We start from the raw sequence: 16,711 nt of genomic DNA, 5'->3' as shown, positions 1-16,711 counted from the left end.
GGCAGAATCCCCTCCCTCGGCCTGCTGGCCACGCTTCTTTTGATGCAGCCCAGGATACGATTGGCCTTCTGGGCTGTGCGTGCACATTGCTGGCTCATGTCCAGCTTTTCATCCACCAGTACCCCCCAAGTCCTTCTCGGCAGGGCTGCTCTCAATCCCTTCATCCCCCAGCCTGCATTGATACTGGGGGTTGCCCCGACCCAGGTGCAGGACCTTGCACTTGGCCTTGTTAAACCTCACGAGGTTCACACGGGCCTTCATTCCCAAGGGTAGGGTAGGGAACTTTCACTGTTGCAGCAGGTATTGTCTCTCCTGTAAATAAATGGAAAGATATGGACATAAGGGCATACCTATACATGGAGCTGTTCCTAATTATGTGTCCACAAGGAATTTTAAATCCAACAAGAAAACTACATTTATAATTAGCTTACCCTACTTTCAAGGGCTCGCCTTCACCCAGAACAAGAGCATGCACACTGCTGAGGGGAAACATCTGTTGCACTTCAAATGCACTGGAGCTTGTGCAATATCATGAAGATATCACAAAAAGTTCCAAAGCTTGATACAGATGTTATCTTCTCAAGGCCATGAAAGGGAAAAAGTTCTTCATTAAGCACTTTTTTTTTTAAAGAGGAAGTGACTATGCATTGTGTGTACATAAGAAAACCACAAGTAGTGTAAATTAACCTCAATGCCCTTGAAAGTCTACTCAGATCTTCCAGCTTCCTTAATTCCAGTTGTTCTGATGGCGCTACATCTTGTTCTATTAAAAACAAAACAAAACCCCCAGAAACTTGAGCACTAGAACGACAAGCAGTGCCAGAGATGCAGAATTTCTTTATGCAAACGGGCAGAGTTAAAGGGTACACAACAAACGAGGTAGAACTCCTATAAAACAAAAGAAAAAATATAGCATCTCATCATTAAGGATTTTCACAGCTTCACATTTCATGGCATTTCCTAACTTTCTAATGCATGACTTTGCGATTTAAATCCACCCCACTACAACTGCTCTGGCGCTTCCAACTCTTTAAAGCAGTGTTTGTTGCTACTTTGGCAGCAGTGTGGTCTGGCATTGTAAAACCTCTGTGTTTGGTTAAATACTTTACATTTGCTAAGCAACAGAAACCACAGAGGAATTAAAAAAAAAAAAAAAGAAAAGAAAGGAAGTGTTCTTCCTTGCTCTCTCCCCTGAAATAATCTACAATTTGGCCAAGCTGAACTGAACTTACAGAGGACATTTCTCTAGCCCTGAGGGGTCCTCCTGCAGAACGAGTGAACTTGGCTACAAAGAGCAGAGGTCACGGACCCTTGAGAAGAGCCTGTAAGAACATTTCACCATGGTATCTATCTACTGAGCTTTACAGATGAGTATCCTCCTTGACGATGAGAACAGAGTGCTCCTTGGATTTCATCTTCAGACAGTCAAAATTCAAACATCCTCCCCCCTCCACACCCACACAAAAGGGTAAAACATAAAAGGTCAAGCTTCAGGTCCACGATTAATCAGCTTCCATAATTTCCCTCCCAGGTATATCAATCTCAGCTCCCTATCTCCTGCTGGGCAAGAAACTTTAAAATATTACAAGAGGCTCAGTGCACGTCTTAACTGGACACGCAGGTGATGTGAGGAGCCGTAAAAGTGACCTGCTCAGAAGGGGAAAATTACTGAACAGAAGAACATGCCTGCTGAAATGTTGACAGAGAAAATGCCTGCCAGCCTGGGAACTGGGCCTGGGAACCAGAAGCATCCTTGAGAAGTGCAGCTGGCCTCTTAGAAGTACACAGTGAGGTACCTAGAAACCGGAGACATCCTGAGACACCATTGATAAGCACAAAAACAAGGAACTGTAACAGCAACTTATCATCTGAAAAGGTGAAAAACAGTCTGGAAAAAGGGGAAAACATCCTGTTAAAGTAAGAATTGGTAAATGCCATTGGCTGTTCTACCCGCAAGAACAGAAAAACAGTCTGGAAAAATAAAAATTGGCCTGACAGAACAGAAAACATCAACACCTATTGGCTATTCTGAGTGAAAAATACAAATTAACAGCATCTATTGGCTGCTGAAATGGTGGTGTCCTACACCTCCTTATTTCTCTATGATATAAAAATGACTTAATTTTTATCCAAAATGAAGCTTCTCTCTCTGAGAACTTCCCGTGCTGCACATACTTTTCCTTTCCTAAATAGGTTGAACTCTCCACACAAACTTTCTATGAGATCTTGGACCCTCACCGGGGAGGGTTTGGTTTGTCCTCCCACTTCTGGGATGGCTGGGTCCCCCTCTGGGATCAGTTTGTTCTCCCCTCTGGGATGATTTGGCATCTTCTGAGATCTGTCTAATAATTATGTATTATTGTGAACATACATATATATGCGCATGTAAGTAATCTATCATAAGTACTTTTGCTGCTGTATTACTGATAAGTTTGCTTCACTAGTGATAAGTTTGTAGTAACCTGTAATAATATACACCTACTTGGTTGCTGCCATACTATTCATTGCTGCCAATAATTTGTAACAGCTTTATATACATATATGCATATATATTTTTTCATTCATATATATATTCGCTTTATTAATCACAGATATAGTTGCTAGTAGTGATTTTTGTGGTATTTGTGGAAATCTGTAATAAAGTAGAGAAATTTAGAGTAAAACCCCTCCGTGTCCTTGTATGTTACAGAATCCTACCAACCCACAGTCACAATCCCTATATACTTGCAGGCCGGGTAACCCTTTAGGTCATGACGGCAGGTATGACCCTGAAAAAATGCTTTGAAATCTAACAAAGACAACTTTTGTAGAAAAGCAGGACAATATCTGGATAATATTACACTTTTAAAAATGAGAGAAAAATGTGAGAAAAGGCAACTATAGTGTTTCAACTACATTGACTTGCATATGATTGCACTGTAAACCCTAGGGGAGTTTGTCCTAGGGTCTGTCCCTGTAGGAAAGACCACCATCAGCGATGCATCTCACAAGTTACCAAAAAAAGGTATCCATTTCAGGTTTTCTACAGCATTTTATTCTCTATTAGGTGTAACACAACTGTCGCACCTGCACTCTAAGGATTTGATCATTTAAATTTAAAGACTTAACAATTCAGAAAGTTTAGTTGATACCATGTAATTGTTAAAAGACAAGCTATCCAGCATTTTGTTGCATCATTGTATGTCATCAGCCACTAGAGCAACTGAAAAATTTCAGTTTGCTGCCCAGAATACACAAGCTTGTAAGAAATGTTTTGATAAAAAGCTCTTAAATACTAAAGTATTTAATTCAGGTGAGACTGAACAGTATCTCAGTAGTATTTAGAAAAGAAGGATGATACATCAGGCTGGGAAGGCGTGGCTGCAGGTTGGATTTCTAATTCAATTCTGCATGTGCAGTAAAGCAGATGTCTCCCTCAATAGGGGGATTAGAGGTGGATTAGGGAGTCTCCTAGTAGCTGTTTTACGTAACAGCAGTCCTTCGTAGGCCTACAGGTACGCTGCAAAATCCCCCCCTGGGACAAAGTGACCAATAAAAAAAATAAATCTTTCAGAGCATAGCTAGAGACTGCAGACCACTGCTTCTAGCTACCAAATCAGATTAGTGCTAAATCTAAGGAGATAGAGTTAAAAACTAGAAATGCCAAAAAGCATACATGCACTCTGTCATATTTACATGGGGAAACACCAGTACTTAACAAGACAGAAATAAACCTTCTACGTCTATGTTAATTATGGCAAATCTCCCTACGACCCTTTGAACACTGCCAGAGTTCAAGTATGTTGTTTAATTGGTACTGAACACACTAAATCCCAATCACACACTGTCAAACTGGATCTCGCCAGCCGTGCTGACGGAGCCAGACATTGGGAGTTTTCTCCAGCACAGGCAGCTTCTACCCTTGCCAGACTCCCAACTCCTACAGAAAGCTAATATTTTAACTTTGTCCCAACTAAACCAACTATATGACATTACGAACAAGATGCTAGGAGTCTGAAAACATGTCTGTTTTCACCATCATAGACACTAAAGAGCTTTTAGTATTTATCTTAAAGAGCTTTTAGTCTTTTTCTTAAACACCAGCAGCAAATGACAGTGCTGTCAAAGACATGGAACAGCTCCACCACTTGTGATAAAGCAAAGACATACGAAGAACATTGTCTGACCAACAAGCAGTGATGGAGGAAGGACCCACAATAAAAATCCCTAACCTGTTTTTTTCCTGTTTACAGTTATTTCGTAATTCATATACTCCTCTGGATACAAGTTCACAATTCATAGCTATAACTGGATACAGCTTAATTGTGTACTATTTGTTACCTGTTCCTCTTCTAATCTCTGACTCTCCTTCCCCAGGGCTTAAGTCCTTTCCACCAGTGACTTGAGAACCACAGAGACTGCCAAAGACTTACCAGAAATCTATCCAAAAGACTTCAGGTAAAACATTAGCCTTTGATTCCAGACATTGCAAGACATTCTACTTCTTTCCATGCCAGATGCTTGCGAAGGAAAAGGGCATGTCTAAGCCATCGCTCTAGCAGCTCCACTTATTAGCTGTCCTTTCTTCTTTAAGTCACCTCTTAAGTTCATGTCCTCTTCCATGCTTGGACTTCTACACTTCACTTGGGAAGCAGGAAGCTCACCTGCTTAGGAGGACTACTGTTAGCATTTTAAGAAGGAAGAACCTAAAACCCTTCCTTCTCAAGCCCCAAACTCCAGCTTGACTCTCTAACCCTTCCTTTGTCTTGTGTGGTTAGGTGGTCGCTTCCGAAACGGATACCAGCCTTCTTGTTCTTCATAGCTCTTCCAGAGCTGGACAACGAGTGGTCTGGAAAGTCATCTCAGCAGACAGACAGCAGCAACAGTGGGAAGAGGGTGGGAGACGCAGCCCAACTGTGGCACTATCCGATCACAGTTTTAGAAATTCCTTCTTACTATAACAATACCAGATACTATTACCAAGGTGATTCAGTACAACGCTGTAAACTGACTGCATTTTAAGCAAGAGTTCTTCATGCTGGCTTTTTCCAGACACTGTCCTCGCATTCTTTGCTGGAAAAGTAAGAATCCACATTATTTTGACTTTAAGTCCAGCAACCCTTTTACAGCCACAGACTAAAGCCAACCTGTGTTCCTACTCTAGATTTTTATTTTTCTATTCCCAGAAAAAGCCACTCAGAAAAGCCACGAGTGAACTTGATGAGGCATATCGATGGGTTTCAGCATCACTGATCCCTCTTTTGCCAAGTGCTTCCTTAGAATTTGTTTTGGCAACTATATTATATGTGGACTCCATACTACACCATTTAGTTTTTAAAAAGAAGTAGATTAAGGGGAGGTCCTGTTAAATTGAAGGTAGAAGCTCTCAGACTTTTTCTAACTCAGAGGTGGTCCTTTATGACAACTCAGGCACAAAGACGAGAATATTTTTTTTCTCTCTATTTTGCCATAGGTATTTTGGGAAGCAACACTGAGGAGGCTAAGTGTCATACACAAACATTTAGCAGCTACATCAAGTGAAATGAAAGAGTTACTGAGCCCAGCGTCCTGTTTGGCGATGGTCAGGAAGAGGTACTCTTCCACCAGCACAAGAAGAGGGACTTATGGTGGTACCCTCTGAACCACCACCCACCTGCAGCGCAGGGCCTTCCTCTGCCAGGGATACTGCACAGCGCTAAGGAGCAGAACAGCAGCCAATGTTACAGCATCAGAGAGTACTACACAAAAACTACTGCCGGTACATTGCAATTACAGTTTCCTCTTTCTAAGAGCACAGTCTAAGGTGCCACTGAAAGCATTAGCTACTTAGAAGGAACAGAGGCATCTACAAGCCCTGATTCACCTCCATAGCCTTTAGCAGTTAGTGTCATAGTGAAAATTCCCCACAGCAAGAGTGAACTTCTGTCATATTTTTTGTATCATTCAACAACTTATTTATTCAGTGGTGAGCAGTCCTAGGTGAGCAAAGAAACCCCTGTATGGAAAAAGTAAAATCAAGAATAAGTGCAAAAAAAAAAAAAAAAAGACAACCCCAAACCACCCCAAATCCAACACCTCACATGATCTACTACTATATAGGGATCAAAATGCATTGTCCACACATTCAGCTACACAACTAATCCTCAGTGAACTCTCATTCCTCCTTCCTCAAAAAATTCTTTTTCTATTGTTCCAAAAGACTCATCCTGAACTCCTTTATCTTCAGCTGATCTTTGCTCAGCTACATTGTGTAGAAGAAAATAATGCTAAGATTTTTTTTTTTAACCCAACCCGCCTACGGATGGGGACAAAAAGGAAGACATCCAAATGCTAATCAGATAAGGGGAAAAAAACCCCAAACAAACAAAACAAAAACAAGTCAGCAAAGAAGGAAGACTGGAGGAAGAACTATTCGGGGTTTTTTTTGCATTTGAGAACACCTTGCTTTGACAATTTAATGGTTTTCCCTTGCGGTCAGGCCTCTTGCTTGTTTGCATGAGTTATTCATACAGAAAAAAAGGGGGAAAAAGATTTTCTAATGGGAATATTGGCGTCATAAAAAGCCAAAAAAACAGACAGAAACATTAAAGATGAACTACATTTATTAAGTGCATATCCTTTCCTCCTCTCTACCCTGTTTTATATAGGCATTTTGGTAGAGTGGAAAAATGAAACAGTTCAATATAAAAAACACATTTTCACTATAACCTTTCTCCAGCTCAGTCTGGTTTACCTGCACACATCAAAACGGGAGAAGTGACCTGTCACATTTGGAAACAGTCATGCCAATTTGCCTTAAAAAAAACCCTAACACAGGTTTGGCAGTTAAACAATCCCTGTTTGGCAGTTAAACAATCCCTCTTTTTACTTTTTGTTTCCATCATTCTGTTGTGTCTCTCTTTGCTCTTTCAAAGGCAGAGCTCCTGCTCCAGTACTTACAATACGCATAGCTTTTGAGGACCAATTTTTGAGTCTCTCTGCATACACCTACAGGGCAGGGAGCAGCATGGGCTCTCTCTACTCTGATAGGAAACAAGCCAACTCTGATCCAGAAGCAGCGGAGGGAAGGCTAAGTCTGAACCATCACTCTGCTTCTCAATGCAATTGCATTCCCCTGGTACTATTCTCCTCACCTCAGTAGTAGAGTTTCATGTGAAGTATTCTTCTATTTCATGTGATGAGGGAGACTGATTTACAAAGCACATCATATTTGACAAGATCATCTTCCTCTGTGCAAACTGGTCTAGTCTCCTCTCTCACCACTCCTGTTATGTCCCACTTCAAGTGGGTGAGGTTAGAAAGAATTAAGATGTCATTACTATGGTATGTAAAAAACAGTTACACTAAGAACAAATTAGTAACTTTACCTTTACATATAGTGTTTTCAGTGGAGCTTTATTGTGTTTTAACAGACACAGGACCATTTCCCCTTCATTATGGAAGGATTTTAAATTAAGCTTCCTGAAAATATCTGAACTATCTTAAAAATCAATAGCTTACTAAGACAGATCGCCTTCTCAAAACGTCAAGTGGGAAGTTTTCTATTGCTAGATACACTTTTGCCAGCTTAAAAGTCATGAAAAGTACTGCTGCTCTATGAATTTTCAGAAATTTCAGAGACTAAAAATGCCAGAAGAGTTGCAGAATCTATCTAAAATGAAGGGAACTGCAAAGATTTTGTCATTATTGCAGGAACTGTTTTCACTCCGTTTTTGGCAGAAGTGAAACAGGCTATAAACATTTCAACGCCTGGCTCGGCAATAGCAGCAGGCTCTTCCAAGGCTTTTATGTTACTAAGCCAGGAAGGTCAGGTTCCACATGGGGCTCCCGAAATCTCCAGCCCAGTTGTACGAAAAGGGACAGGCACAGCAGTGCTGACCGCTGCCCTGCCTGAGCTTTCACACTGACTCCACAATTCACGAAGCCAAGTTGGGCACCCAAAAAAAGGCAGAAGCAAGAGCACACCCCATCTACATAACGCTATGTGTAGGTGGCATCTGTTTGAGCTGGTGGAGGAGCTAAAACAATACGTGTCTGTCAGCGCACTGCCGCACTTTGGTTAATCAGCCCCATGAAAAGGTGGCGTGACAGCACGTGATCCTCCTGGGTTGGGCCCTCCAGCATTCTGGCATCTTCACGCCACCACCATTCACATGCTTTGTCAAATTATGAGGGCAGGACTGCACAAGCCAGACCCGGAGCAAGGACTAGCCCAGAACTCCAGCCTGCTGCCGCGCCGGGCTGAAGTCATACCCTTTCTCTCTCCCCTGGTCTTGGGAAGCTTGTGCTCTTGGAAGCCAAGTTAAGAGCAAGCAAGAGCATGACCCATGCTCCACCAGTCAGAGCAAAGTCCTTGCAGATGAGAAATGGAGGTCTGAATCTTCCTTCATCTGTACTGAGGCCTCCTAAACCCCAGACAAGTGCTCTAACCTGCTCATGACTGCATCTTCCAACGATGTTTCAAGGAAAACTGAGCTAGAGCTTTGGAGGGTTTTTTTGTCCAGGAAGGCTAGATACGAATTCAATATACGTGGTGCATCATGTAAGCATCTCTAGGTATAAGCAAAACCTTTCCTACACCTCTTAATAAACTTTCCCTAGTTTTATGAGAAGCCTGTCAGTCAGAAGTCAGACCTAGAAAAACTTCTGAACAAATCTGTTAGTACAAAGCAAGCGAGAGCGGCTCGGGTGAACAGACAGCTCTGCAGCAAAGCCTGGACTCACATCTTTTTCCTGCTGCTTCTCTGGGTGCCCAGGGAAAACATTCAAGAAGATTCCCCACCAGTTACCATATGTAAACCACAGTCCTCATCAGAGGAACTCCACAAGGGCAAGAGACACGTGCAGATCTCCCAGGAACACCCTGTTAGCGTCTGGGAGTCCAGGATTTTAAGCTGAAAGAAAGGAGGCTTGGAGGGAGGAGTAAAGGGTGGGAGAAGCCCAGGGTAGGCTCCACTGCCACAGCAGCCTCGGTGCTCACCAGCATCAGCACACTTTAGGAGCCCGTGCTGCAGCTTCAGGATCCCTTGGCCAGGGTTGATCATCTAGCAACAAATGGCTACTATGGCCCACAGCTGGTATTTAAGTGCCTCACATATACACAGCAGCTACTTACTCTCTTACCGGAGTCTTCACCTGCTACACAAATCAACTCTTCATTCTGCTTCAAGATTTCTGAACCAAAGGTGACTATAGGCTGCCAGGTCAGTAAGAAGACAGCAAAACCAATGCAGTGAAACTATTCCTCTGCTCTTCTCTAGCTCTGCTACCGCCGGTGTTTGACCCTCACATCAGGAGCAATTACACCAAGGGTGTTCTGACACAGTTGGTAATTGGACTCTGACTCAGCTTCATAGTCAATTTGTTGCATACAATTACTGGGGCTGTTCGAGGAGGTATTAGCATTTCTTTACAGAACAGGACTTTGTAGTACAGGTCTTTTGCTGGTCACAACCACCACCACACACTTCGCCTCTAAGGTTTACCACTTTCTAACACCTCAGTTCTGCCCAAGGACCACATAGGGTTTTTAGAGCTCGACTTTCATAAGGTCTGTATTCTGCTAGGTCGCTCTTCTTACAAAGAATCACCAGGTCATTTATACCAAAAAGCAGAAGCCAGAGAAAACACTGTGGAGTTATTCACATACATGGTTTAAAAAGGCACATGAGAATGAAGAGTGTGGGGAGCAGAAATTTCAATGGGAAAGAAGCATAAACCTGACTTCTTTTGTAATGCTGGTATAAAAATCACAACCAAAACCAGCAGTTTTTTAAGCCCCTAGAGAATCCTGCCACAGCCTGCTGTACAGCATGGAACGCAAAACCCTTGTGTGAGAGGACTTTATTTCCTCCTAAAGCTCTTCATCCTCATGCGGCGTTTCTTCAATTTACCAGTTCATGACTAACCCTCTTCTCTAACAGCCACGTGGTTTGTTTACTCTTAGCTGCTGCTACCACCAACTCCTCTTCCCTGAGCTGCTAAAATTAGCATTGCAAAAGGCTTGAACATCCTTGAATGAGAAGTAGCTAATACTTCATGTAAACCATAGGATGCATGCGTGCTTACAAAGCAGCTTGTAGCACCAGGACCAGAGTGCTGATATCTGCAAAAGTGCCCTCCATAAGCAGGCACAAACAGTAATGGGAATAAAAGCAGAACGTGTACCTCAGTGAGGTGCAAACCCAAAAAGATACTGCCTATCATTTTTCTCTTTCAAATGCAAGAACAGCAAGAAAGTTTTTACTCCTTGTTTAGATACAACTAGGTTTTAAAATGGAAGCACTAAAACCACTACTAGCCTTAGCACATTAAACTAGCTGCCCCAGTGCAGTAGTTGCCTTCCAAACCTGAACCTTCAGCTAGCACCAAGGCAGTGCTCACATGCATTAAAAACAAGGTTATAGTAATACACGAAGTCCTTTAGCAATAGATGATTCTGATGGCGACAGCTCCAAGACAAAGCTTTACCCATCCACGTGCATTTGGAGGTCCAGCAGACTGAGCTCTTCCCACTTTTCATTCAGCAGGCGTTCGAGCCTTGTTCTGCAGGAACCCACGCCGATACCGCAGTCTCGCCAGACCCAACATGCATTGAATGTTTTCAGCATTCCTGTATTATGGCTCAGAAGGAGCCGTTAGATCACAGAGATTAAGACCATTCCCACACAGACAAGAAAAGCAACTTTAGCCCTTTTGGCTGGAAGAGTCAGCTGATCCCTCCCTTGCTTAAGACGTCATTATCCAAGATCCCTTCCTCCTTGTGCCTCATCCTCCTGTCAGTCTGCAGCTTAAACCCCTCGCATTTCCAGTCACATTTTATTTGCATTTACAGCTATGCAACACGCTAAGCAATTCCTCTCCACCTTCACCCCTCCGGATGTTTAGATTCTCTCTTCGCTAGGGAGGAGATTCATCTGGCATCTTAGATGAAGATATTCTCCCTTTACTGACAATCGTTTGTCTCCAGTAACTACTTGCTCCAGATTTCCTCTGCAGCTTGTAGAGGCTACAGTTAGGTTTGGGATGTATTTCACTGAAAACACTACCGAGCCAAACTGCACCTTTTACTTGTGCCTACTAATGGCTGAATGGAGTTTAGAGAAGACTAACAGTTTGCTATTCCTTTAGCCAGGCACGTGCAACTACAAACCCACACTGACTTGCAGCTGTGTTGTGTATGTGTACATTATACACAACATATAGCTGGAAGGAAATCTCTCCTCTTTAAACCTCCTGGCTAATAACACACCCATACAAATAAGAGGTATTGTCCTGGTTTCGGCAGGGATAGAGTTAATTTTCTTCCTAGTAGCTGGTACAGTGCTGTGTTTTGGATTTAGCATGAGAACAATGTTGATAACACACCGATGTTTTAGTTGTTGCTGAGCAGTGCTTACACTAGTCAAGGACTTTTCAGCTTCCCATGCTCTACCGACTGAGAAGGCTGGAGGTGCACAAGAAGCTGGGAGGGGGCACAGCCAGGACAGCTGACCCAAACTGGCCAAAGAAACATTCCATACCATGTGACGTCATGCTCAGTACATAAACTGGGGGGAGTTGGCCAGGGGGCAGCGATCGCTGCTCAGGGACTGACTGGGCATCAGTCTGTGGGTCATGAGCAGTTGCTTTTTTTTTTTTTTCCCTGTTTTTTTTTTGTTTTTTCTTTCTCTCGTTTTTTTTACTTTCCGTTAGAATTTATTATTATTATTATTGTATTATTTCAAGTACTAAACTGTTCTTATCTCAACCCACGAGTTTTCTTACTTTATTTCTTCTGATTCTCTCCCCCATCCCACTGGGGGCAGGGGGGAGGGAGAGGGGGAGCAAGCGGCTGTGTGGTGCTTAGTTGCTGACTGGGGTTAAACCACGACAGGTATAGAAGAGGAAAAAAAAAAGTTACAGGATCAGGCTGACAGTGATTAGAAACCCAACACATTAAAAAACAAATCCATGGAACTTTAAATATTTCCCCCACATACTAGCAGATGCTTTGATTTTTGCACACCTACCTGGAGGAAATGGAGTAAGAGGAAGTGGCAAACGGTTTATGTAAAAATACAATTATAGCAAGGTGTTCTTAAGGAATACCATAATTAAAAATAGTATGCAAATACAGCTGAGTGACTAGCCTTCTTAAAAAACACCTATTGCAGCAACAGGATTTAAAAAAAAATAAAAATCAGGCTTTCTTCCAAGGGCAAATTAAGTAAACAAACTGCACATTTCAAGAATGTTTTTCTGCTCACCACTGGTTCACTTTTGGGAAGAAAAAAAAAAACTGAAGCATTTCTAGTATTTTAAAAAAAAAAAAAAAATCAGAGAAGGAAGAAGAAAATAGAATAATACAGGAACCATATCCAAAAAGTGAGCTCCTACTTCACTCCAACTGACAAACATAGTTACATATTTCAGCCCAGAATTTTGAATGGGGTGTAGGGGAATAAGGGATAAGCTTTACTGCGCTTATTTCTCTACCAGTTTATCATTCTTTCTCTTGTTTTTATGTACAGAGTTACAACCAACTTGCCAGGACAACACTATAACTGCAGCTACAGCAAACCTCAGGCTTTGGTGAAGAGCTCTTGACCTAGCGGTAAGGGCTGGAGACACCCAGGACTGACCCACGCCACTCAGCTAAACTGCCCTGTTGGCCTGAACCTCCAACCATCTGCTCAAAGTTTATGTGAAAGGGTGAGCTTCGTTACCCTTTACTTTGGAGTTTGCTACAAAGGTCTGTGCAAAGGAAAAAGGTGCAGCTAAAAGTGGTAACAGTTGATCAGAAGGTTTTCAAACTACAGCAAGAACCTGAAGAGTAAAAATATTCACAAATATTCACAAAAATGTGTGCCCCATGCAGTTACTGTCACCACATACTAAGGACTGAGCTATGGAAGTGTTTGGAAACCATACCATGTTTTTATAGCAAAAAGCATGTCCTAGTTCAAACCAGAAATTGGTCTGGGAAGTCCTACTGTTTCTGTTACACATCAGACTACATCAGGAAATCACAAACGTCCCATCTAGTTTAAAAAACAATTAGATAACAGGAGCTTAAGCAATATGTCTTTGGGGATGGAGGGAGTACATGGTAACTCTGTACTGCACAGCTAAATAAGAATTCAAATAAATCACTGAAACCAACAAAGCAAGTCAAACAGAGCTTTCAGCTTTTGCTTGATTATCCAATCATGATACCTCTTCCAGATACCACTGGAAGCTGATAGCAGCTCACTATAAATTCTTGCCCAGTCTCCTTTCTCATGCCTTCCTCTCATACACAAGGAAAAAAAACCCAAAGAAATCTTGCCAAATGATAAAAAAGTCACAGAAAATTAGCTCCAAATCCTTGAGAATACGCTGAATATAAAACACAAGTCTTCTTGTTAGATTATAATCTAGAAATCGAATAGAATCTATAGCCTTGTTGTTATTTCTACTCCTTAGAAAATACCCAACAAGCTTCGAACACACAAAAACAACCCTCATATTTTGAAGTTCAAAAATAATCCATTAAAATGACCATTTTGGGAAGAAACGGAGCAAGAATTCTCATTGATTTATTACAGAGATCTCTACTTCTACCAAGTTAAAGGAATGCTTGTCTCCCATTTTTTCGGTTTTAACTATCCTGTCTTACAAGTCAGCAGCTCAGATCTGCTGAGATAAAACCCCAAAAGTCTTAGGGGTGTCTCTAGCCATGAATGACAATTTTGTCTCATATATACATATACACACACACACAAAACCAAACAAGTAACACTTGAAATCTACAGATACTCTTATCTGTATTTCTTACATCACTTACCAGTAATTCACATACTGTTAAGAGACGTGTTTTAAGACGTGTTGAAACAGTTGCCAAGGAAATGCATTGGTCGCCCCTTCAGAAATCTCTTCCTTCTTACAATTATTACTAGACAAAAAACACCTATTGCAACCACGTTAAGGCTGAGTTAATTCTAAGATAACCTGAAGATGTCAACACCAAGACTTCAACTAAGCAGCTTTTGTCATATAGTGAGATATGTTTTGAGGAATGCAACGAGGAAAAAAATATCCAAGTGACCCAGAAAACTTGGGAATGCTTTTAAGTTCGTCCTAGAGAAGTGTCAGCCCACGTGCTATCCGCACATCAGCCCACCTCAAAATTCTGATGCCAACTTCTGCAGTTTAGAGAAGCCTTATTTCAGCAGGCTTAAGCCATTCCTTTCCACAGAGCATTAATTTTATACTTACGTAAAAAGTGTTTTTCCAGTAAGGCTATTTCCAGGTGACCTTTGATCTCATTCAGTCTGTCGGATTCCGTTCTGTTAAAATCCTGGACTCCTGAAGCCATGACGATGGTCCCTGGACCAGCCTATAAGAAAGCCAGAACACACTGACAGCTCAGAGGCACATTTTTTTTGTCATTTAAATACATCAACTTACTGCTGGGGCAGTAAAGAAACAGCCACGTGAGAAATGTCCAACTATCAACAACACTGCATACCTCTTATTCAGCATTAAACTACCAAAATGAGTGAAAGTTAATCAAATACACAGCATCTCTCCCATGTGAGTTTACAAAATGCACTTCTGCAGACCTGAGGGAGTTACAGAAAACACTTTTTTTTTTCTCCCCCTTACCAGTTCTGCTGCATCATCATTTAGCCTTTCTTCTGCTGATTTAAAAGGCATATTTATACCATCCCTCTCCTCTTCCCATTCAATGAACGGTCAATGCAACATACTTTACATATAAAATTGTGAAGCTAGCAAAAGTGATACTTTTCCAGATACTCACCAAGTTATTAGAAAACACGTATTGTATATTTTAATATCCATTTATGGATGTGTAATTCTGAAGAGCGTGGTCTCTCTGCAAGGAAGATCAGTGCAGGGGACCGCTGCTCTCCCACCTCCAGTACTGCCCAGTTACTGCTGAAGGATGTGGTTGGGGCCCAGAAGCTCATCCTGGCAGGCCAGGAGAGGGGGGAGTCAGGAGATTATGTGTCTCGACTGATTTACCAGCACCCCTCAAATGAACTCGGCACTAGAAATACTGCAGAACACAAGAATTAAAGAGCGACTTGATTAGTTAAGAAGAGCAGTGACAACTGCCACCTCCATGAAGGGAGCACAGAAAAACCCCAAGCCCACACAGCAGAAGCCAGGTAATACTGTCCTTCTCCCATAAAGTGGACATTTTCAGACAGCAAGAGAAAGGCTGCGTGAGGGCATTGCCCAGGTAATGGTTGTTCAGGCACTGTGTGCAGGCCTCACCACGTACAAAAAGTCTGTCAATGAAAATTATAGGAGCTTCTCCAACAACTTATACTCAAAACAGGTGCTAGATTACAGAAGCCTACACCTAAGACATGATCTCAAGACAAAAAGGGATTTATTTACCTATCCTAACCATTCCCCTACCCCTTGTTTGAGCTCTGAAAATATACAGGAGCTGTATTGCTTTCAAAAGTCAGCTTGCATACATTTAACCATGACAGCTTGAATTACATATATATATAAATTCAACTAATTTACAAGAGAGTTAATTAAAAGACATTTTCTGTGGTTTAGGAAAGATGTACCAACAGCTCACAGACAGCAAAGTACTTTCCCTGTTGGGAATGATTTGCACTTTTAAAATAAAACAGTGTGGAGATACCTATTAAACATCTGCTTTCTTGCTTGAGCTGAACAGATGCTGAGTTTAAGCCTCAGAATTTGTCTATACAGGCAAATAAGCACTCTGTAGGCATTTACTGCATGGCGTTTACCTGGTACCAACTCCCCACCTGGGCTTGCTCAATACAGTGCCAGGCAGAGATGCTATTTCCAGTCCTGCAAGCAGCACAGTTACACCCACACAGCACTCTGCCAATGCTGCCGGCCCCGATGAGGATCAGAAGCTGTTAGCTCAGCAGCAGCCCTGTGCTGCTTCCCGTTTTGGAGCCAGCATGAACCATGCCATAGCAGAGACAGATCCCAGGGCAGTCCTCACACAGGGAGCTGCACCACAGCATCCTCCTGCCCATGCTCCAGATTTCCCGTTCACAGCTGCCTTTAGCCAGAAAGGTGCAGTAAGACATGCCATTTGTAACCACTCCAGCCACTGCTGAAGAGTAACAGCTGTCTGTTTTCAGAGGACTATGGGATGGCAATTAACCTCTCTGCTGATTTCTTATCTATAGAGCTAGGTCGTATTTATTTAGGCCAGAAGATTTAGTGTTATCACTTCCCAGACACTTGGAGAGCCCCAAGGAAGGAGGTGTGGCTGAAGTCAAACAACAGCACCCTTACAACACGCTCTACAGACAGGCAAAAGGAAAGCGTTACTAAAATACAGATTGCTGCCCAGGCATTAAAGCATGGCTTTCTATATTGTATGTCCATATCTGGTACAAAGGGACAATCTCTGCTCTTAGCACGCAGGAGTTCAACAGAGCTGTCTAAAGAAACAGTGCCACTGCTTAAAAATAAACAAACAGATAAATAAATAAAATAATGTACAGGTCAAAAAGCAAGCTGCTGTGCTCATCAGGAATGGTCCTGGGCTCTGCACATGTATTGGGTTTGCATGGCAAGGTTTTAGTAGCGGGGGGGCCATGGGGGTGGCTTCTGTGAGAAGCTGCTAGAAGCTTCCCCCATGTCCGATACAGCCAATGCCAGCCGGCTCCAGGAAGGACCCGCCGCTGGCCAAGGCCGAGCCCATCAGCGGCAGGGGGAGGCCCCCTGGGGGAAAAAATTT

The 16,711-nt window shown here is 42.4% G+C and overlaps 1 protein-coding gene across 2 annotated transcripts in view; it reads right to left on the bottom strand.

Moving 5' to 3' along the window:
- GRAMD4 (GRAM domain containing 4) overlaps positions 1 to 16,711 on the bottom strand; it is a 57,709-nt gene that overhangs the window by 31,935 nt on the left and 9,063 nt on the right. For both annotated transcript variants that reach the window (XM_009324382.1, XM_009324383.1), the window contains exon 2: positions 14,218 to 14,338. In XM_009324382.1, the coding sequence (XP_009322657.1) occupies positions 14,218 to 14,338 (121 nt within the window). The remainder of the gene's footprint in view (positions 1 to 14,217; positions 14,339 to 16,711) is intronic.

This window comes from Pygoscelis adeliae, unplaced genomic scaffold (assembly GCF_000699105.1).
Source record: "Pygoscelis adeliae isolate BGI_AS28 unplaced genomic scaffold, ASM69910v1 Scaffold315, whole genome shotgun sequence".
Lineage (NCBI taxonomy): Eukaryota > Metazoa > Chordata > Aves > Sphenisciformes > Spheniscidae > Pygoscelis > Pygoscelis adeliae.
Note: the sequence above shows the minus strand (reverse complement) of the source record. Positions and strands in the feature narration are given on the sequence as shown.